Source organism: Rhinolophus sinicus, linkage group LG09, assembly GCF_036562045.2.
Source record: "Rhinolophus sinicus isolate RSC01 linkage group LG09, ASM3656204v1, whole genome shotgun sequence".
Lineage (NCBI taxonomy): Eukaryota > Metazoa > Chordata > Mammalia > Chiroptera > Rhinolophidae > Rhinolophus > Rhinolophus sinicus.
In genome coordinates this window covers 115,980,911-116,001,663 of record NC_133758.1, presented here as the reverse complement: position 1 = coordinate 116,001,663, position 20,753 = coordinate 115,980,911, and the positions used below count along the sequence as shown (strand labels likewise).

Below are 20,753 nucleotides of genomic sequence, written 5' to 3'. Positions count from 1 at the left end.
CACATTCTTGTATTGGTTCTTGTCTTGTCTTTACTGGAGTTTCCAGGACAATGACGAATAGCACTGACAATAGCAGAGGTCCCTTAGACACTGTTTGAGGTGTCACGTTAAATGTAATGTTTACTGGAGGGGGATCCTGGGCAGGAGGGAGACCCGTCCCATGTGGTATGCTGGCTGCGGAGTGTGTACTGACGGACTGTACTGACACAAGCCTGGCAGACTGAGGGCGCACAGCGAGTGACGATCACAGAAGCCCCAGGACAGGCCTGCACATTTGTCTGACCTGACCACTGCACCCTACCCCACACCCAGCCCTGCCTGTCGTCTCAGCGTGGGCTCTGCACAGCAGCCCTGGCTCCCTCGAGAAATGGGGGGTGAGTTCCAAACGCAGCGGGAATAACCCTCCCGTGGGATCCGTGCAAACATACACCTCCATCACACAGCCGACTCAGACGGACTCCGGTTCCGCCTGCAGCCCCACCTCTGCAGCCAGCCGGCACGTGGGCTGCACATGGCCCGTCTCAGCCCTGCCACTTCATCTCACACCTCGTCTGTCCCTTGCACACCATCATCTATCAGCAACTCTGGGAAGATGATCTTTAGCCCAAACTCACTGCCAGCCACGTCCCTGCCTGTCCCCAAAGTTGGTGTAGACAGTTCTCACCCTTTGTCCCGAGGTCACCCTGTGGGTGGCGGGTGACGGAGTCACACTAACTACAAGATCACAACCTAGTTCTCAGAGTCTCAATGTCTGACTTGGAGACGAATCGCCCTGGGTTGCTGTCCAGTGAAGGTGCGGGGGACAGGGGCTGGAGGGGACAGGGGACAGGGGACGGGTGGGGGAGGCGAGCCAGCCCACCCAGGAGGAAGATGGGGCCAGCGGTGCAGGGTGATAGGACAGATGGCTGAATCACTGAGCAGTGCTTGCACACTCGCCCACACCTGTTCATGCCCACGTGCATTTCCCTGAACACCCAGTCACCTTGGCGGTAAAGCGGGCCGGAGCCCGAAAGCCAGTGTCCACAACGACCGCGTACAGTTGGTGGCCGGGCAGGGCATTTTCTTCCAGAAAAATGTAACCAGCTTTCTTTCTTTCACGACGATCTACATGTCTGCTTTTATTAACCAAAAGTGCATAAAGAATCATAAAAACCATAATAAAAAGACTGGGAAGCAGGTTTTCTGGCTGTCTGTAAACAAAGGAGAGGAATAGAGTGTTACTCATGAAAAGAAACACTGCCCGGCTCCCCTCACACTGGGTCACACACACATGCAGAGGCACATACACACACACATGCACACACGCACACACGCACACACGCGTGCACACGTACACACATGCACACACAGAGACACACACACGGCCCTGCTTGTCTTCACTGCTTTGCTTTTAAACTCACTCAAGAAGAAAGTTGATTTTTGGGGCAAAGTGGCCAATAAGGGACGGGTGGGGGGAGGGGTGGCCTCTGCCGTGTCTGGACCTGAGAACCAGGCTCAGCCCCTCAGGGAGGAGGTGCCGAGGTGGGACCAAGAGGCCCCCAGGCACAGAGCTGCCGTGTGCAGTGACCAGCACCCACGAGCACGGACTCGGACCAAGGAGCCACATGACAGAGCGGGTTCACGTCCAGAAGCTGTGTTGTGTGGGGACCACGTGCTCTCTCTGGGGAACTCCGTCGTGAACTATGGATCAGAATGCCACCCTCTGTCATTATCAGAGTAAGTGGCATAACATGTCACAGTGAGACGTGCAGGTGTGATGAAGGGCCCTGCCTCCCAGAACAAGGCAGGAGACTTGTTCCCCATCTGCTGGTCCCCATCTGCTGTACAGTCACCGCGTCCCCGGTCTCCAGTGCTGGCAGGGATCACTGAACCCCAGGCCCACAGCAAGGCACTGAGGCCGGGACCCTAACCAGTAAGGAGCTCTGCCTGGCTTGTGTCCTACAGACCCTGCGGGTTTCAGGGAGGGCACGGGGCCGTGCTGCGTGAGGACGTGGCCCCTGTCCGTCACCCTGCCCTCTGACCCCGTCTGACGGCCGGACACTGTCCCGCAGGCTGAGGCCGTGCTCCGAACCCCAGCCATCAGCTCAGCAGGGAGCTCACGGCTCCGTGGCTCCAGCCTGTCCTAGCCTGGACTCTGGCCACCCCAGGCCTTCAGGTACTGTTTCCGTCTGGACGCCCCCATGGCTGCCCATCCCCCGACACTCCCCAACCCCATCCAAAACCATTGAGCCTACTGTCCTGAGTCTCGACCACGGGACTCCTGGTGACCTTCACAGCCACCCGCATCTGTAGCGTCAGTAAATCACTTCTTATCACTAAGTGTCAGATCCGCTTGACTGATTAAAGAATAAAGTAAGGTAGAGTTCCCGGTCACCTCCGTGAAAGGGAGAAAAACTTAACACTGGCACTCACCGGGAAATGCAGGCTCTGCCACCGGCATTCACCGGGTGGTGCTGCCCCAGCGCCAGGCATGGAGTGGGGACGCGGCTGCACGAGGCAGGGGGTCCTGCCACACGCACTTGTCCACACCCACCCACATCTCAGAGCCGATGGATATTTGTTGTACACAAAACAGTGGCTACAAAATATGGTGAGTTTTCAATGTATCTCCTTGAGTGGACACTGTGACAGCAGGACAGAGCAGGACAGGACGAGGCAGTGCCATCGCTGTCGACGCTGACCCGGTCAGCCACAGGGGCCAGACCCATCCTGAGCTGAGCGGCACTTTAGGACGTGCGCTCCTGTCAGTGAGTGGACAGACGGCCGGACATGAGGACCACACGATCTCAGCACCAACTCCCTACGACACGCACACCCCGAGGAAAATGAGAATGACTTCCACGGATTCGGGCATCTGCTGACTACCTGCGGCGTCCTGCATGGCCCACGTGTGCGGGAAGGGAAATTGCACCCGATTTAGAAAACAGAACTTACCGCTGTAACTTGGAAATGTCACACCTTTCAAAGCTGGCGTTCAGGTTTGATCTCGCGACAGAGAACGTGCCGAGGCGGTCATAGCTGCGAGAGAGACGCGGGTGAGGGACCACGTGTGTGCAGTGTGACAGCAGGCCAGGGCCAGGTGGGGTGGGCGACAAGTCCCAGCAGCCAGACCCAGTTTAAAGTCCTCAGCTAAAACCTGAGCTAGAATCAGAGACTCTGTTCTGACGACCAGGCGACCCTTCCCAGGTGAGTCTGCACACAGCCCCACGGCTGCCGTGACACTGCTGTCCTCGCCGTGGACATGGGAGCTATCGCAGCCACCTCAGCGACTACGGCCCCTGCACAGTCCAGCCTAAGTCCAGAGTGTCTCTGGCCAGGGACTGACGACTGACTATGCGTCTGGCTTGCGCCAATCTGGCGTCACAGACATCCTGTCCCTAAGGACACCTGCGTGACAACTGCTATGAAGACTAACTTTTTAAAACAGGGACGAATCCATCCTTATCATCTTGTGAGCGGGGCCATGCTGAATTCAGTCTCGCATCTGGCCCAGCAGAGAGCAGTGCATAACGGAGAATGGGTGGCACATGAGCGAGTCGTGGATAATTTAACAGCGAATGAAATGCTGGGCTCCACCAGCAAGGCTGACACGTCCCAGCAGTAGAACAAGTGCGGTATAAGAGGCAGTAAGTGATGACGCGTCACCCCGATCGACACTGGGTGCAGCCCGGACAACACCTGCCTCCTGGCCGGCAGCCGCGAAACACAGTCTTTCATGGCTTCGCTTTTCTTAAGAAGGAAACGACTGTTTCCAAATGTGCCTGATAACTGTGTATTCCCAATTCTAATGAAAAGACAACAGCCTCTAACAGAATTCTCAGTTTTGCAGCCAGATAACAAAGAATTTCTAACCCATGACACGACTGATACACCCGAAAATTCCTGAGAGGGCGGCCACAGCTGGTGTGGGGACTTTCCTTGTGTCAGACAGTTCACCTTCACAACCACGTGGGGTGGGGCGCACAAGGTCACTGGCCTGGACAGGTGCGAGCAGAGGCCCGTGGCCGACTGTACCTGTGTCCCCTGAGGACTATCAGGGCGCGTTCGTGAACAGAACCCATACGCCCGGCACTGCCAACCACCCGTCCACTCGCTTCTCCAACAGAGTTGGCTGAGCGCTGGTCCACGCCCCTCTCCTGGGTGCAGAGGGGACAGGCACACGGGACCCTGCTCCTCCAGAGGACGTGGCTCAGGGGGCACTGAGCTCACAGCTGGGGGGCAAGAGGCGTGGGCTGCACAGACTGCTCCATTTTCACAGGGGAGAAGGGCCACATGGGGAAAGGCAGCCGCTCACTAAAAATCTGCACCTTTCCCCCAATAGTGTGTCCATACCTACAGCTCACTTTTTCTGGAGACGTTCCTGGCTGCGGAGAGAAACTTCCAGATTTCCACTCTCCCGTGTCCCAAAACAGGCAGCGCACCCACTGGAAATGCACAGTGTAGTTCACTGCCTCGGCCAGATGTTTGTTCCGGGGCTTTCTGTCGTGGTCGGCATCGAATAAGGACAGATACCCCAACGTGCTGTCTAAGAGAGAAGAGTGAAGATGACAACCCGAAGTCTGCACCAAGGCAGGACCCATTCCAAACGCAGACCGAACGGAAGACAGTGGGGACAGGGCAGCAGACAGTGGGGACTGAGCGGCAGACAGTGGGGACCGAGTGGCAGACAGTGGGGACTGAGTGGCAGACAGTGGGGACCGAGCGGCAGACAGTGGGGACTGAGCGGCAGACAGTGGGGACCGAGTGGCAGACAGTGGGGACCGAGCGGCAGACAGTGGGGACCGAGTGGCAGACAGTGGGGACCGAGTGGCAGACAGTGGGGACTGAGCGGCAGACAGTGGGGACCGAGTGGCAGACAGTGGGGACCGAGCGGCAGACAGTGGGGACGGAGCAAAGACAAGCAGTGTGCCCGCAGTGATCTCAGGGCAGAGGCTGGTCACAGGAACAGAACTGAAGGGTGTGTGTCCTGCCCGCTGACCTTGCAGTGAAGCCGCAGGGATAGAAATGTGGACGATGTGTGTGTCCCAGGAGAAAATTTGTTTCACAAGAAAATCAGAAGGAGTAGGCTTCTCAGAGAACCTAGGGGACAAAAATGGAGCGATGGCTCACTTCGCTTTATTTTTTCCTCTCAGAGATTTCAGTCATACAATGTGGTGCAAATACCCTTTTAAGGGCCAGGAGGCAGGCTGGGAGGAATGGGGACACAATGCTTACGCCCCGGCCCTCCCGGTCTTTCACTAAGGACCTCCGGCACACTTCCGTTCCTCACTTCATCACAGAACAAAAAGCTCGGTAGGAAACAAGAGCAGTCGCCGGCCAGCTGGCAGGAGGACAGTGCAGGCTCCCGAGGGCACGGGCGTGTGTCTGCACAATCAGCTGCTTACGTGACGTCAGCAGCCGGGAATGACACCCGGGGGACAGTATGCACAGTGGGGGAGAAGCTGCTCAGAACCAGCTGACCTTTCTCGTCTGCGACTTAAAGGATTAAGTCAAAACGCAAACTCTTTAAGTCGGTAGACAGGTCTCAGACACTCGATGGCTTAGCTCAGGTGGCGATGGGCATGGAGCCCAGTGAGCACTGAGCTGGTGCTGACCCTGTGGACGCCGCCCCTGCCCCCTAAATGGGAACAGCTGAAATCTCGGTCCCACGTGAGAGACATGGGGACTCAGAGGAGGGCAGGACGAGGACGCACTCTCCACGGCGCTCAGCCGTGCAGGCCTGGTGGGAGCTTACGGCCCGATGCAGGTGTCCTCGTATGACTGTCCCTATGTGACGTCATCGTCAAGTGGCCCCACCCCAGTCTCACCAACTCAGCACACTGAGAAGGGAGATTCATTTACCAAGTCCTCTCAGGTACGTCACTGTGAACATTTTTACTTTTGAAAAACATAAAATGAAAACTAAGAGCACACTGGCCCCGGTCTGCGCAGTGAGAGGGGATTAGATTCCTAACGCGGCCGCTTGCACTGTCGCCGACTGTCCCGCTATTTCTCACTCCAGTCACCTCAGTGGCAGAGGTCCCATCTCAGAAAACACAGACGGGCATCTTTCTTCCCAGGGCAACAGAAACTTCACTTAATTTCTTTACACAACGAGCCTCACGACTGCTTCAAAGGTGCAAGTTTGTTTGCTAATTTTTTCATGACATGTTCGTACGGGCGCCATCTGTTGCTCCCACCCCGTTCCCACCTCAGCCATCGGCCCACCACACACCTCACCAGCAACATGACCGGGAAAGCCCTCAAAACAGGCCTGGAAAATTCTATCCTGATCTGCAGAGAGTCCTGGGGGCTCTCAGAACGCCTGAAGAACTGATGAAAATTCACTCTGTCCCGAAGCAACACAAACACGGTTTGATTTCTCCGGTCACCCTGTCAGCAAATGGAAAACAAGTTGACCAAAATCTGCCTTTGGAAAAGTAAAGGCATTAGAAACGGGCCAGCGCCCCTACACACAGTGGCCCTCAGGGGCTGTGCTTACTGGGCCGGCTTCCTCCCCAAACTCCACGGTCACAGGCGTTCTCAGCCACTGTCTGCGGATGGGCCTTCTGCTGGAGCAGTGGTACAGGGACAGGGTGACCGTGACACCCACCTGGGGACACAGGCGACACCAGTATTCAGCCCAGGGAGACAAGCAGACAGCGAAGCGCAGCAGTGCTGCTGTCCGTCACGTCACATCACAGACGGGGCCCGGGGGTGATACGGGCACAGAACCGGTTTACTGGTCATAACACCAGGATTCGGGGGAGCACAGAGCTCCGTTTGCAGGACGCGGACTTAAGTCAACCATTTTTAAAGTTTTTGAAAGTACTTTTATCTTTTAAGAGACCACACAGAAGACGTATCTGCTGAGTGCAGAGAACCAGAGAGGTACCGGAGAATGAGGGACCGTGCCCCGCCCCAGCCCTGCCGTACCCTTGGACCCACTGCGGCCTCTGCCTGATGGTAGGTCAGAGTGGCCCCACAGCCTGGACACAGGAACCCCAAGTTTTGCTGAGATTTTCTTCCAAGGGGAGCAGAAACGGCAGCACCGCTTGGAACTGAACAGCAGGTGACCAGCTGGTCATCAGAGGGCTGTAGTACCTGGTCAGGGCCGCGTCGCCAGGGGGAGGGGCCGTTCTTGGAGAGCATGAGCTGGCTGACGTAGCACAGGCTCTGTGTCTGCAGCCCAGGGGCACGCGGCCCGGCCAGGTCGGCAGGTAGCAGCACCTGCACAGAGCCCAGGCTCTGCAGGACGTCCTGGGGGGCAGCGTGCAGCCTCATGCTGAACTCCATGTGCCCGGCATGGATGTGGAGCTGGCGCTCGGTGCCCAAGAACAGGTGGCCCTGGAACGGCACACGGGGAGGGGGCGTTGGCAGTGTCTGGAGTGCAGGACGGGAGGGGCGAGCAGCCTGGCTTCTCTGCCCGAGCGAGGAGTTTGGAGGAGATGGCACTGCCAACACAATGACAACCAACTGCGTGCTTTTGTTCTGACATGTCGCTCTGCGGCCCTTTCACTCATTTTGTGCAGCTGCTGCACTTCCTGGGGCTCTCAGCCTGCCCCAAGGAGGCTGAGGATCATGACCGTTTCCACTGCACATGGACCTGGCAGTGACCTTGCGGGCAGGGCCCCAGGGCTTGGTGCACGGAGGGCGCCAGCTGTGCAGCTTCTAATGTGTTAGTTGCTGTCACTAGGTTCAGACTGAGCACTTATTTATTTTCCAGTTTTCCCAACATTACACCAACTGTCAGTGAAATAAACCAGCAGGTCTGGGCGGGAGGGAGGATACATGAGGAGACAGGAGAGACAGAAGCTTCTAGAGAGCAGTGGCTTTTCCCAAGGTGAAGAAACCCAATTAATCCCGGAGACAAATTCCCATCGTTACTGCAGCAGAAATAAATGAAGTAAAGTTTGGTGGGTTCTCTGTAGCAGTCACACATCAGCAGGGCAGCTTTTACATTAATGCTGCTAGAAACCGTCTGCCTCACTGCCCTGCATTCCTCAAGCACAGAAGTATCCTGAGAAATGAAGCTTCTATGTCAAAACGTGTCCCCAACATCCCAAATGGAAACCTACCTAATAAGAGGATGGGACAGAACCAAAGTTTCACTTGGAACATTTCAATAGTCCCATGAAACAATTAAAATTCAAAATGAAAATCTCCACATGTCAAACTATCACGCAGCATAAGAAATAGCACTCGGGAGCCAGGGTGCTTCTGGGTTCTGGAAGGAACCACAGGCAGGGTTCTGTCCTGGGAAGGGACGGCTGCATCGCCCCCATGGAGGAAACCGTGTGACTTACCAACAATACGTCCGAGATGGCCTGAATCCCTTCCACATGCAGGAGGTCTGCTTCCCTGGATGGTTCTCGGGCGGCCACCTCCAAGACCCCGGACACGAGAAGGACGAGCTCACGCGCCCGTGCCCTGTCCGCCACAAACGCCGCCGAGAGCGGGCTGGGGGCCAGCAGCGTCCGGATGTGCTTGAGGATGAGAGCGGCGCTCGCGAGGCTTAGCTACACAGAACACGAGGCAGTCGCGTAAATGCAATGCTTCCTCTACGTGACGCACACACTCCCGCCCCTTCCCTTACGGCTAGAAACTGGAACTGCTGAACCACGGAGCCACGTTCAGGTTTGGGCCAACCTTGTGCATAACAATTTGCTCTCTGACGTCTGTTTCCTGACTCATAAAATGACCAAAGAGGAAGAAATGGTCTCTAACAGCCCTTTATGCTAAGACGCTCCTGCTCTGAACCCCAACAACCACTTCACAAATCCCTCCCGAACTGGCCCCACCTCCAGCTTCTAGAGCTCTGTCGCTTCCTGACGCCCACAGCCATCAGCCACAGAGACCCTCTTCCTGCCCAAGTGACCGAGGCCTTTGCCTGATGACACACGAGTCTCCCGCAGTGTCTTCACCCCGTCTTTGCTGGCAAAAGCCTACTTTGCGCTTTCTCTTTTCCTAAACTCGCAGTATGGACCATTTCAAACACACAAAAGCAGAGAGACTTGTAAGCACAGCGTTTGCCCACATTCACTGGCAGCGGGTTTTGTCCTGGTGCCCACTCAGCACTACGGGCACAGGGGCAGTGAGCGGCGAGCACTTTTTTGTCCACAAACGCCGGCTGACGAGAACTCTGCAAACACAGGCCCACATGCCACTGTCACATCCAACAGGGTCACGTGATCCTTTCCTACTTGTCTGTGAAAGTTGGCTTCAAAAGCCCCGACAGTGGCTGCGCCAGTAGGATCCTGTCACCCTCTTGTCCACGGACAGGAGCTGATGGGTCTGCTTACGTCCACCTCATGCCACTTAGCGTCACTCGCCAGAGCCTGAGGGACAGGACGGCACCCTCTGCTCGTGCCTGGCTCCTGGCAATGGCTCAGCACATGCAGACCAAGAAACGAAAGCAAGCATCCCCTCCCCGGCGGTCGTGCTCAAGCAGTGCAGCTTAGAGACACTTCCTAAAACCAAGCTCCTTGCAACAAGAAAGTCCAACTCACTTGCAAATACTTTCAAACTACGACGACAGGCCCCGCACGCAAGGTAACTCACCATCGAAACAGACTCAAATGGAAGAAGAATCTTTTGTCTAAATGAACGTAAGTGCTTGAAAGAACATACCGCGTAGAAGAAACCTCAGTGTGGCTTCACACTGGCCGTTTCTCAGGTGACATTTATCAGAAGGGGCCACCGCGTTCTGGTCCACCCACCACCATGAGCCGAGCGCTGCGGCCGACCATGGGGGACAGAAGCATCTGGCTGCCACCAGGCTCATGGTCCTCCCCTCATGCGGGGTCACAGCCCAGGTACCTGGAGTCCAGGTGTGGCCCAGGAACACGAGTGGAGTGAGGCAACGTGATCGACACGTAGGGCACCCCCTCCGCTCCCCAGCTCAGGAAGCCAGGTGGAGGGGCTGGGGACCGACATGAAAGGAGCCGAGTCCCGACTGCCCACGGGACACCACCCACTGACCGCCAGCTGCGGATGGCGGAACGCGTGTGAATGGGGACACGCCTGCTGGGAAAACCGCTGAGATCTTGGCTCACCTGCCAGAGCCACTGACGTCACTTCACCTAACACAGGTGTGATCTGAGAAGGTAAGTCATCTCAGAAGACAGATGTGCACCAAAGGTGTTAAGGGTTCTAAGAGTCATGTGCAGACTTATCCCGGATGGAAGGGACTCTGCCTTCAGGACTCGGAAGGGTTCACAGAGAAGGTGGGCTTTGAGGCTCGGCTGGAGGAGAAAACACTGTCCCCCAGGAGAAGAGGAGTGGGACCCTTCCAGGCTAAGGGACAACATAGGAACAAAAAACACGTGGTGACGGAACCCGGACGGTGCTACGTTGGGAGATGTGAAAGGGGAAGGGCAGAGGGGAAGGGGGACCGGGGAAGTCCTGCGTGACCCGCAGGAGAACAGACTTCGTCCTTGTGTGCCCAGGAGACATCAGTGTTTTAAAGCAAATGAGTGTCAAGGCCGGACGTGCTTTTGTGAAGAGCCCCTAGACCGGGCCGTGTTGCCACGGGAAGCAAAGGCTTCTGAGCCAGGTCACAGAGAGCAAGTGCACTCACACCACTCGGCTTGCTTTCTGTAAAAGGACAGACGGGGAGAGGTGCAGACAGAGGTGTGGGGCCAGGACACAGCGAGGTACCCACCCCAGGGAAGGGGAAGGCGGAGCCAGCAGTGCTGAGTCCCAAGCAGCTGTCCCCAGAGGAGGTGCACTCCCACAGATTGTCCCTTCAGGGTGAGCAGAGCAGAGAGGGGGAGTGGGTGTGGCCGCACTGCCCTTTCCAGGCCTCGGACAGCAGCGGCTTCAGGGCTGACAGGGAGCTGGCAGCCACGTTTGGAAGCCTGAAAATGTGTGAGTGACAGCAGACGGAGACCAGCGCACAGCAGCCTGTACGCTACGTGTCCTGCTGTAAAGAGGGGCGTGGGGCGAGGTGTCGGTGGGACATGGTGCAATCTCACCACAGGGATTTTGCTAATAACTGAGACCCTAGCATTTGACGACCATCCAGCAGAGGGAAGAATGGAAAAGGCAGCTGGGAACCAAAGGCCACAACCGGATGAGGCGAAGTGGGGGCAGGCCCACCTCCTGCGGCCACACGGCCCGCACACCAGGGCACCTGTCACAGGGCTGACACAGCCCCGCACACCAGGGCACCCGTCACAGGGCTGACACGGCCCCGCACACCAGGGCACCCGTCACAGGGCTGACACGGCCCCGCACACCAGGGCACCCATCACAGGGCTGACACGGCCCCGCACACCAGGGCACCCGTCACAGGGCTGACACGGCCCCGCACACCACGGCACCTGTCACAGGACTGACACAGCCCCGCACACCAGGGCACCTGTCACAGGACTGACACAGCCCCGCACACCAGGGCACCTGTCACAGGGCTGACACAGCCCCGCACACCAGGGCACCTGTCACAGGGCTGACACAGCCCCGCACACCAGGGCACCTGTCACAGGGCTGACACAGCCCCGCACACCAGGGCACCTGTCACAGGACTGACACAGCCCCGCACACCAGGGCACCTGTCACAGGGCTGACACAGCCCCGCACACCAGGGCACCTGTCACAGGGCTGACATGAGGGGTGAGAGGTGGCCCTGGACGAGATTCTGAACACACATAGGGGTGAGCCCCTGCGGGGAGTGGGGACATCCCTGCCAGGTGACAGAGGGTAGGCTGACTGCAGGTGGTGTGGAAGAGACTCTGTGCGTTCTGTCCCCACGTCCCCGTGGGGAGAGCAGCCAGGATATCAGCTGAAAAGGCAGGACGGTGCTGGAGCTCTGAGAACAGAGGGTGAGGCTGGAAAACCCAGCCCATGGCTTAGCAATAAACAGTCTCCCTCCACAGCGTATTTAGCTGGTGTTAACCCGTTTCCACTTTGGGTTTTCGAGCTGTTGTATCAGAAAGCAGCTCTTCACCGATGACCAGAGAGTGCGATGCTATTTGAATGAATTCTCAGGGAAAGTCCCGTTTCCCATCTCAGTGTCGAGACGGACCCTGCGATTTATTCCTCAAGAATGACCCAGGTCCTCATTATGCAACAGGCAGGAAACACACCCGGACGGCAGCAGCGCTCACCTGGTTGGGGAAGCCTGTGAGGTCCCGCAACAGAAGGACAGAGCCCATCACGTCTTCCTGCGCAGGAGACACAGGCGTCAGACGGAAGGAAAACAGCAGGGGAGCACGAGAATTTAGCTTCTCAAGTGTCAAGCGTACGACTCAGTCGGCTCGTGCACAAATAGAGCAGACCCCGCGTGTCTGCGCTAAGACACCGAGGGGCACGACGTGCTTCGCAGAGACAGCACCGTGGTCCCAAGTGTCTCCTGCCCCTGCAGCATCTCTCCCCTGGGCCCCCACTGGCCACCTCCCCCACCGTTAGGAAAGTGACAGGAGCTGGGACGGTGCTGAAGGAACTTTGAAAAGGGTAAGAGAACAGTGGAGAAAGAAAAAACATTAATTCAAATGCAAATATCGTAACGACAATGAACAGGTATCTTCTGAGGTGTGACTGAGGGGTGACAATCACAGGACAGGAGTGGCACCCCTGCTGTGGTCTGGGACAACAGCCTTGGGGTATGTGGCCCCTGCCGTGGGGGTGGCAGTGTCATAACCCGACTCTGGTGTATAGTTACCAAGAGAACATCAATTGGCTTCACAGAGTTTTCAGTCCTGGAAACGTGGGCAGAATTAGCTGTGGTGACGAGTGGCTTGTACCCGTCTCTCTTCAGTAAACCAGCAGTGGGGGAGAGGCCACAGCCACGAGGCAGAGCCTCACTGGGGGGCCCGCCTGGTCTCACTCCTTGACTGCGTTTTGTACCCATGACCGTTTGCCAGAGAGCCACCCAGTCTGCGTCCCCACTGTGTCGATGCCACTTACGGCCACTGGCCTCGCCCTGCTCTGGGCCGCACCTGGTCGTGCAGAGCTGCTCTGCAGACTGAAGAAATGAAAGCATCCTGTATTCGTGACCACTGGCCACATGAGGGACTGGCGTCCTCCTTAGCCCAACGACTCAGCACCGAGGTGAGCACGGAGACATAGTTCCTCATTTCGGTGTAACTCCCCATCAGCTGGAGGGTGGACAGGCTTTTCAGGCTGGAATTATATCTGAAGGAAATACAAGAGTGACCATGGTCAGTGCAGCCCACGGCAAAACGTCTCAGGCTGCCGACCCAGAGCTCGTGGCATTTGCTACAGAAACGCTTCCTGCGTGGATCAGGGCAGAGAGAGGAGGGCTCAGGAAGGGCCGATTTGTGTGGACGGCCTCTAGAAAGACCGTAAGGAGCAACATCCAAGTTCTATAAAATCCCTTTGTCACAACTGAAGAGGCACAAGATGCCATGCAGAATGACACAGCTGCGCAGACGAAGGAGAGCGCAGAGCCAGACAGAGAAACAGAAACGCAACGGGGACGCAGGCTGAAGGTCCGATAGGTGGGGTTGTGGGTGGCACCCAAAACCAACAACGGGGTGGGCGCCCACACTGGACGTGCAGGACCCACCATGACCAAGTGGGGTTTGTCCAGGAATAAGAGGGGCTCAAGTATGAAAATCAATCTGTGTGCTACACCCTATTAATAGGCTAAGGGACACACCCACATGACCATCTCAACAGACCTAGTAAAAGCACTAACAGAGTCCAACTCCCATTCGTGATAGAACAGCCTGAAACCCCGGAATACGAGGGACCGTCTTCAGCCCTGTAAAGGACAGCAAGTGGTAAGGACTAGATGCTTCCCCGCCTCCCCCAGGATTTCCACATTTCCACCTCTATGCAGCCCTGAGCTGGACGTTCTCACCAGGACAATCAAGCAAGAGAAAGAAATGAAAGGTACCCACATTGGAAAGGAAGAAGTGAAACTCCTCTACTCACAGATGACATGACCTCATATTAGGTTGGTGCAAAAGTAATTGCGGTTTAAAGGGTTAAAAATAATTGCAAAAAACTGCAATTACTTTTGCACCAACCTTATACATAGAAACCCCAGAGGACTGCATGGAAAGGCTGCTGGAGCTAATAAGTGAGCCCTGCAAGCTCGCAGGACACAAGGTCAGTGTGTGGACATCAATGGTTATCTCCACACAAGCACTAAAAACTCCCCTCAAATTAGGAAAAAAATTCCATGTACAATAGCATTAAAAAGAACAAAATACTTATGATTAATTTAACAAAAAAGTTCACCACTTGTACACTGAAAACTATAAAATATTGTTGCTAAAAGAAGTTAAAGATCTAAATAAACGGAAGAACTGTGTTCATGGATTACAAGACTTCATATGCCCGGATGGTAATATTCCCAAAGTGACCGACACATTCAGTGAAGCCCACATGACTTTTGTAAAAACTGACAAAACATTAATCAGGAGATCCAGAATAACCAAAACAATCTCGAAAACAAGACCAAAATTAGTGGATTCATGCTTCCCAATTTCAAAGTTTACTACAAAGCTGCAGTAATTTAGGCAGTGAATTTCTGGGATAGACATACAGCTTAATGGAATAGTACTGAGAGTCCAGAAATAAACACTGATACTCATGGTCAATTGCATTTTGACAAAGGGACAATAATTAAGTGGGGGAAAGAATAATCTTTTCAACCTATGGTGCTGGAACACCTGACATGCAAACTTGAGCCTCACCTCACAGCACACAAATGAACACAGAGTGGCTCACAGAGCTCCGTGTAAGAGCTGATACCGTAACCTCTCAGAACAGGAATAAATCTTTGTCACCTTGGATTAGGTGATAATATCTTAGAGGCACTAAAAGCACAAGCAGTAAAGAGAAGAATTATGTTGGACTTCATCAAAATTAACAACTCTTGCGTTTCCAAAGACAGCACATGAAAAACACAACCCACAGCCTGGGGCAAAATATGCGCAAATCACGTATCTGACAAGGGACAGCATCCAGAACTCTCACAACGTAATCCAAAAAGACAAATCAACCAATTTAAAACAAAGCATGTGAACAGACATTCCTCAAGGAGGATCTGAATTGCGTGGAAAGATGCTCATTAGTCATTAGGAAACGCAGATCAGAAGCTCGGTGAGCCACCGTCAGGGCCGGAGCGGTAAGGATGTGGAGACACTGCAGCTCGGGGCACAGCAGCCTCAGTGGGAAACCATCTGGCAGGTCTTCCAGATGCTAAACACCGAGTTACCATGGACCCGCAGCCCCTCCTGGGGGGTGCCAGGAGGACACGTCCACCCTATGCTCATAACAGCAAAGGAAGCTGCAGTGCCACCAACCAGTGATGGGCAAACAACGTGGGGCACATGCAGAGCACACATTATTCAGTGACCCAAGGACAGAGCCCTGAACGGCTACAGCGGGATGAACGTCCTAACATGACGTGAAGGAAGCTGTCATAGAAGAGCAGAGGGCACCACCCGTTGGCACAGGACGTCCGGAACGGGCACGGCACGCAAGAAGGTGGATGAGTGGCAGCGGGGCTGCAAGGACCAGCTGGTGGGGCGAGGGACCGACTGTCCATGAGAACCAGGGCTGGGGGCACGATGACAAAGCCCTCCCACTGGACTGACAACTGCACGTGTGTGACACCCAAGGACCTGCACCTTAAATGGGCAGCTACGTGGCCTGTGACACCTCAGTGAAGCTGTTGAGAGAGGAGTCGGCTTCACGGCCTGGGAACCCTGCACAGACCTCGTGGGTCTGAGTGAGGCCCGCGCTGCTCATCCCACTGTTCACCCCGCTTGTCAGCGAGTCCGCTGTCACTGGCTGGGGGACACAGGCGTGCCGCAGGTGGCCCTGGGCGGCCTTACTCACATGTCGTCATCCGGGCAGCGGTTCCCATGGAAACGTGGCAGCACGGTCACGGCCACAGCACACGGCTGCACCTGGGAGCCTTTGCTGTCTGTGATCGCAGTGGATACCAGGACTGGAAGCGAAGGGATATGGCAGAGGAGGGTCAGCCTGGGCAGCGGCTGCGATGACAGAGCCGAGGCCCTAGCCCTGGTCCTTTCACAGACATGTGCCCCGTCCTGTGCGCTGCACGTCTCTGTGGGCAGGGCCCCCACACGCCCCTGCAGGTGTGGGAACTGCCAGGCCTGAGTATAAGTCTCTTTCAGACCCAGCTCTCAGGACGAGGGTGCAGGTCCAACACCAACAAGGTAAGCGTCCATTTTGAGGGACATTTCCAGAAGGCAGAAAGCGGGTGTGATTTCAGCCTTGAACTTACAGACGCAGGTCTGTGACAACCACTCTTATGCCCCCATGCTTTTTGTGACAAAGTAGAAGTGCCACCCTGGAGTGTGGAGTGTCCTACAGTGCGAGGGGTTCTAACTGGGGTCAGGCGAGGCTTAGCTGGGCCTGAAGCAGAGGTGAGAGCTGAATAAATCGGTGCATGGACCAGCCCAGATTTCAGGCTAAAATAACCTCAGCAGACCGCGTCAAGGAAACGCCTAGACCAGAGACTCTGGCCTTGCACGTCAGAATTATCCGGAAGTTGAAAACATACCCTCTCAGGCCCAGAGACTCATTTCACTGGTCTGGGTCCTACAGACCGAGCAAGATGTTGTCCTAACTGCGTGTTTCTAACACGCTCACTCCATGGAAGCAGTTTCCAGGGGCTGGTCTGACCCGGCCGTCAGCGGGAGGAGCTGAGGGCACCAGTCACAGCTCAGTTTTCCTTCCCCGCCACTTTCCTCCCGGTGGGAGCGCCATGACTTGGTCTATCCACAAATGCAAGGCCCACCAGGTACCACACGTCATTAATAAATGAGGGACAGCTTAGTCTCAAATGTTCACGTATATGAGATGTTCTTCGGCATTTTATCATTCACATGGTATTTGCTATAATTTCAGATACGAAAAGTGAACTTAGTTCTATTACTAACACTCTTTCTGCACTAAGGAGCTGGCAGTCAACCAAACTCAACGGCACTGAACTTTACTACGATGGACGAGTAAGAACTGTATTTTCTAGATACACAGTTGTCACAGTTTTGTTTGTGGACGCCCAGGGGAAGGGTCGAGAAGCACAGGTGAGCACGGCCGCACCCACACCTGCTCAGCGACTCACCCTGATAGCCGTCCAAGGGGTCCCCGGCCGGCAGCTCAAAGTAATACTGGGCATCTGTCCCGCGGTACAAAGTGCGTTTGGGGGCGTTTCCTGTCTGGTAACTAAATTCATAGCGGAAATCCTACCACCCGTCCATGGAGAGCAAACAGTAGTTCAGGTCAACAAAAGAAGTCACATCCTGAGAACACCCACCCCCTTCGTGCCACCCAGGCTCGTTTGCAGACAGGCCCGGGGCAGGTGACAACTCAGTGACTGCAGCGCACACACGGGGGTGCCCTCCCCCTTCTCCACAGAGCCTGGAGGGTTGCCCATCCCTTAAAGTCACGTGCTCCCCGGCCTGGGACCTCCCCACAGTCACACAGACACGGGGGCCTCCTCAGGGTGAAGGGGACAAGGCTGCACCACTGGGGCCACAGCAGACAGGAGACGGGACGGGGACACTCATGGGCAACGTCTCGGCCTCAGGGCAGGGCCTCTGAGCCGGGCTGTGAGTGAGGGCCAGGGTCCCGGTGGGTTTCCCAGAGGGGCACCCTGGGCAGGACGTGGGACAGGAGCAGGTGGGGGTCCACCCGAGGGGACAGGCGCAGGGCCTGGCAGCAAGGCCACCACCGCACTCCCACCTCCCAGCCCCAGGGGGCAGCCCTGCAGCCAGCACTTCCTCAGACAGGTGGCCACGCCTCCAGCCCTGCTGCTGCCTCAGACAGACATGGAGCCCTACCTGTCCCCCAGAGGAGCAGAAGACACTGAAGATGGTGTGTGCCTCGAGGCCACGGTGGGGCAGCACCTGGCAGGCCATGCCGCGTGGAGCTGGGTTGATGGCCAAGTACAGCTGAGCCTTCCCTAGAAAGCCGTGCTTTGAAGCTGCAGAGAGGACGATGTGGGGGTTACGCCAACAATGACCAGCTTAGAAAACGAGCCACGTGGTCCCCAGGTGTGGTCCCCAGACCAGCAGCACAGACACCCCCTGGGAACTTGCTAGAATTGTGATTCCTGGATCCATCCCAGACCTGCAGGACCAGACAGTGGTGGGGGCAGCGGTCTGTGTGAGCATGCCCTCCGGGGGCTCCGACGTACACTGGGGCCGAGGAGCACGCCACGCAGCGCCCAGTGAGGTGACACTGGTCACTGACTCCTCGCCCTGCAGGGAGGTCGGGGGACGAGACAGACCAGGTCCGTCCCCCTGGGAGCCCAGACAGCAACGTAGCCGGCAGCCACGCACGCACGTCCAGGTGGAGACCCTGCAGAACACGGCACTCGTATACCGACCTCCCTGCGGGACGCAGCCTGCACTCTCTGAAAGCCTCATCCACAAACACACGTCCAGAGCTTAGCTGAGTTTGGAGCACTGATATGATGTTTATTTGGCTTTGATTAACTGTGTTAATATCGTCAAGACTTTCCTTGTGGCCGCACAACATTCAAAATCAGTGTTGTAAATAGACATTCTTTAATATGCAAATCTGCTACTCCCCAGGCTTAAACACTGTTTTCCACTTTCTGCTGTTATGAATCACCCAATAATAATATTCTCCTACAGCACTTTTTTTTTTCACTTTTATGTCTTTTTCTTGAGATAAATTACAGGCGTGAGATACACATATTAACGTGTTTAAAACTTGGGCACCGCTGCTGAGCCCTTGCTATGGTCCGGGGGCCGGGGTGCTGAGTGCCAGAGACTGTCCCCATGCTCTCTTGTTCAACTGTCACACCAACCACGGAAGACCATCCTACAGCAGCAGTCAGATCAGAGGATGGGGGCGGGGGGCAGGGAAGTCCTCCCAGCAGGAGGTGCACTGAGCCTCTTGGGGCGTGACTCGTGCTGGCTCAGGAAAGGCTCTGGGGGAGTCACAAGCCCCCTGAATCAACCACAGGGAAAATGGGGCCATGGAGGGGCTGGGGTGACAGGAGTGCCCGGGGCCAGTCCTCAGCCCCCCAAGTGCCAACGGTGACCCATCTGAGTGGGTGTCCCGTTGTCCCTTGGACAAATCTCACAGGCAAGAGAGGCTTCTAGCCAAAGGGCTAAAGGCACGTGTGGAAACTGGGCCTTGGGTTTAGTGGGAGGGGTGGAGGACGTTCACGAGGACGTCAGCAAAACAGGGAGAGTCAAGACAAGGCCTGGGGACCTGGCCAGGCCCCACCACTGGGTTTCCGACGGAAGTCGGCTTGAGTGTTTCACTTGAGAGACAGGAGAGGCTGGAAATGGGCGACGGGCTTCAAGGAACCAAACGTGCACATCCAACCGGGCCCATCTGGACGTACACATGGTGGAATCCTTGCTTGTTACGTGGAACTCAAAGCCTCTGGAAATGGGCAAAGTGTCTAGAAACTACCCAAAAGGGAGATGTCAGACTGTGTCAAGGAAACGGCCGAGGGAACGTGGACCCGTGCAAAGGGTAACACGTGGGTATGCTGAAACAGCGCCGGAAACACACAGCACTCTGCTGGCTTCCAGGTACACGTGGGAACTGTCGACCACTCTGCCGGGGAGGAGTCTAGTTATGCTGTTGTCCCGGACAAACGAAATACATGTGTCACTGAGAGACGGCAACCGCTCAGCCTGTACCCTTCTCTGAACACCACCTGACCGACCGCACAGAGGAGTGAAAGCAGGGAAACCTCGCACCTCCTCCCGACCTCTGACACGTGACAGTGGGCAAGTGGGGGAGCCTCCGGACACTCCTGGGGAGTCACAAGTGACTGCAATCTCCAGGAAAAACTGCACAGAACCCAAGCCCTCACTGTCCCCAAGCAGGCGGCAGCAGTGTCACCTACCCACAGAGGCTTGCAGGACGTATGTCTCTCCAGGGCTCAGTGAGTACGGCTTGATTGTCACTGTCTGTCCTGTGACCCCTACGGAAAAGGAGGGGCCACAGGGGCGCAAGCATCAGGGGACTTGGAAGGAGAGCAGGTCAGACAAAGCCCTCTGCACAGGTGCCGCCCTCGGTCCCGAGGTGGCAGTAAAACAGGTCAAGTTAGTCCTGCTTTTCCCTACCTCCAAATGCCACTACCTGTGTTCTCCCCCTTGTTACAGAGATCACAGCTCAATGCCAGGCTCCCCTGCCTCCCAGAAGCAACACAGCCCGGGCCAGCGACCCGGCCAGACAGGCCCCTCAGCAATGAGGGGACGCCGGGGAGACCTCCGTTTATGTATTTCCGAGTAGCTGCATCAGCGCAGGGTGACCTCCAGGTAGGATGGAGGTATTTCAGAGCAACACCCAAGTGTCGGCAGGACGCTGCTTGGGAAGAATTTCTTGCGTCCGGTGACTGTTGACCCCTGGGGGCTGTGGCTTCCTCAGCACACAGAGGTGGACCCTGAGCTGCATACCATGAAACGGGAGAGACCCAAAGGGCACGACGGGCGACCTGGACCAGGACGGCTCCCCATCACCAACATCACCTGGTCACAGTGTGACACGCAGGGTTACCAGAGGGGACAATCGTGTGTGACCACGAGCTGGCTGGGAAATCAGCTCCCGCCACGGCTCTTAGGGGCAGCGGCACTGCACTCAGGGTGTGGGGTGACAGGGACGCCAGGGAGGCACACAGGACGTGTGCACAGGGGTGTCGGCTCCGTGCTCGGCCCTGTGCCCAGGCCAGATGAGCAGTCCTGCCTTAGGCTGCAAACGGGGCCCTGGGCGGCCGGCGAGAGCCTCAGCCCGTCGTCCACAGAGGGACAAGCCCAGGTAGGAAAACCACTGTCATC

At 56.2% G+C, this 20,753-nt stretch overlaps 1 protein-coding gene across 4 annotated transcripts in view; it reads right to left on the bottom strand.

The window, feature by feature from the left end:
* Positions 1-20,753, bottom strand: part of PKD1L1 (polycystin 1 like 1, transient receptor potential channel interacting) — a 108,892-nt gene that overhangs the window by 65,378 nt on the left and 22,761 nt on the right. For all 4 annotated transcript variants that reach the window (XR_012498938.1, XM_074341072.1, XM_074341073.1 and 1 more), the window contains exons 18-31: positions 19,823-19,900; positions 17,769-17,911; positions 17,051-17,171; positions 15,796-15,907; positions 12,918-13,113; positions 12,087-12,143; positions 8,286-8,498; positions 7,084-7,326; positions 6,482-6,592; positions 6,215-6,372; positions 4,979-5,079; positions 4,333-4,525; positions 2,935-3,018; positions 983-1,190 (exon numbers count right to left, since the gene is read on the bottom strand). Coding sequence is in view for 3 of the 4 variants with exons in the window: in XM_074341072.1 (XP_074197173.1) it covers positions 983-1,190; positions 2,935-3,018; positions 4,333-4,525; positions 4,979-5,079; positions 6,215-6,372; positions 6,482-6,592; positions 7,084-7,326; positions 8,286-8,498; positions 12,087-12,143; positions 12,918-13,113; positions 15,796-15,907; positions 17,051-17,171; positions 17,769-17,911; positions 19,823-19,900 (2,018 nt within the window). In the remaining variant the exon portion in view is untranslated. The remainder of the gene's footprint in view (positions 1-982; positions 1,191-2,934; positions 3,019-4,332; positions 4,526-4,978; positions 5,080-6,214; positions 6,373-6,481; positions 6,593-7,083; positions 7,327-8,285; positions 8,499-12,086; positions 12,144-12,917; positions 13,114-15,795; positions 15,908-17,050; positions 17,172-17,768; positions 17,912-19,822; positions 19,901-20,753) is intronic.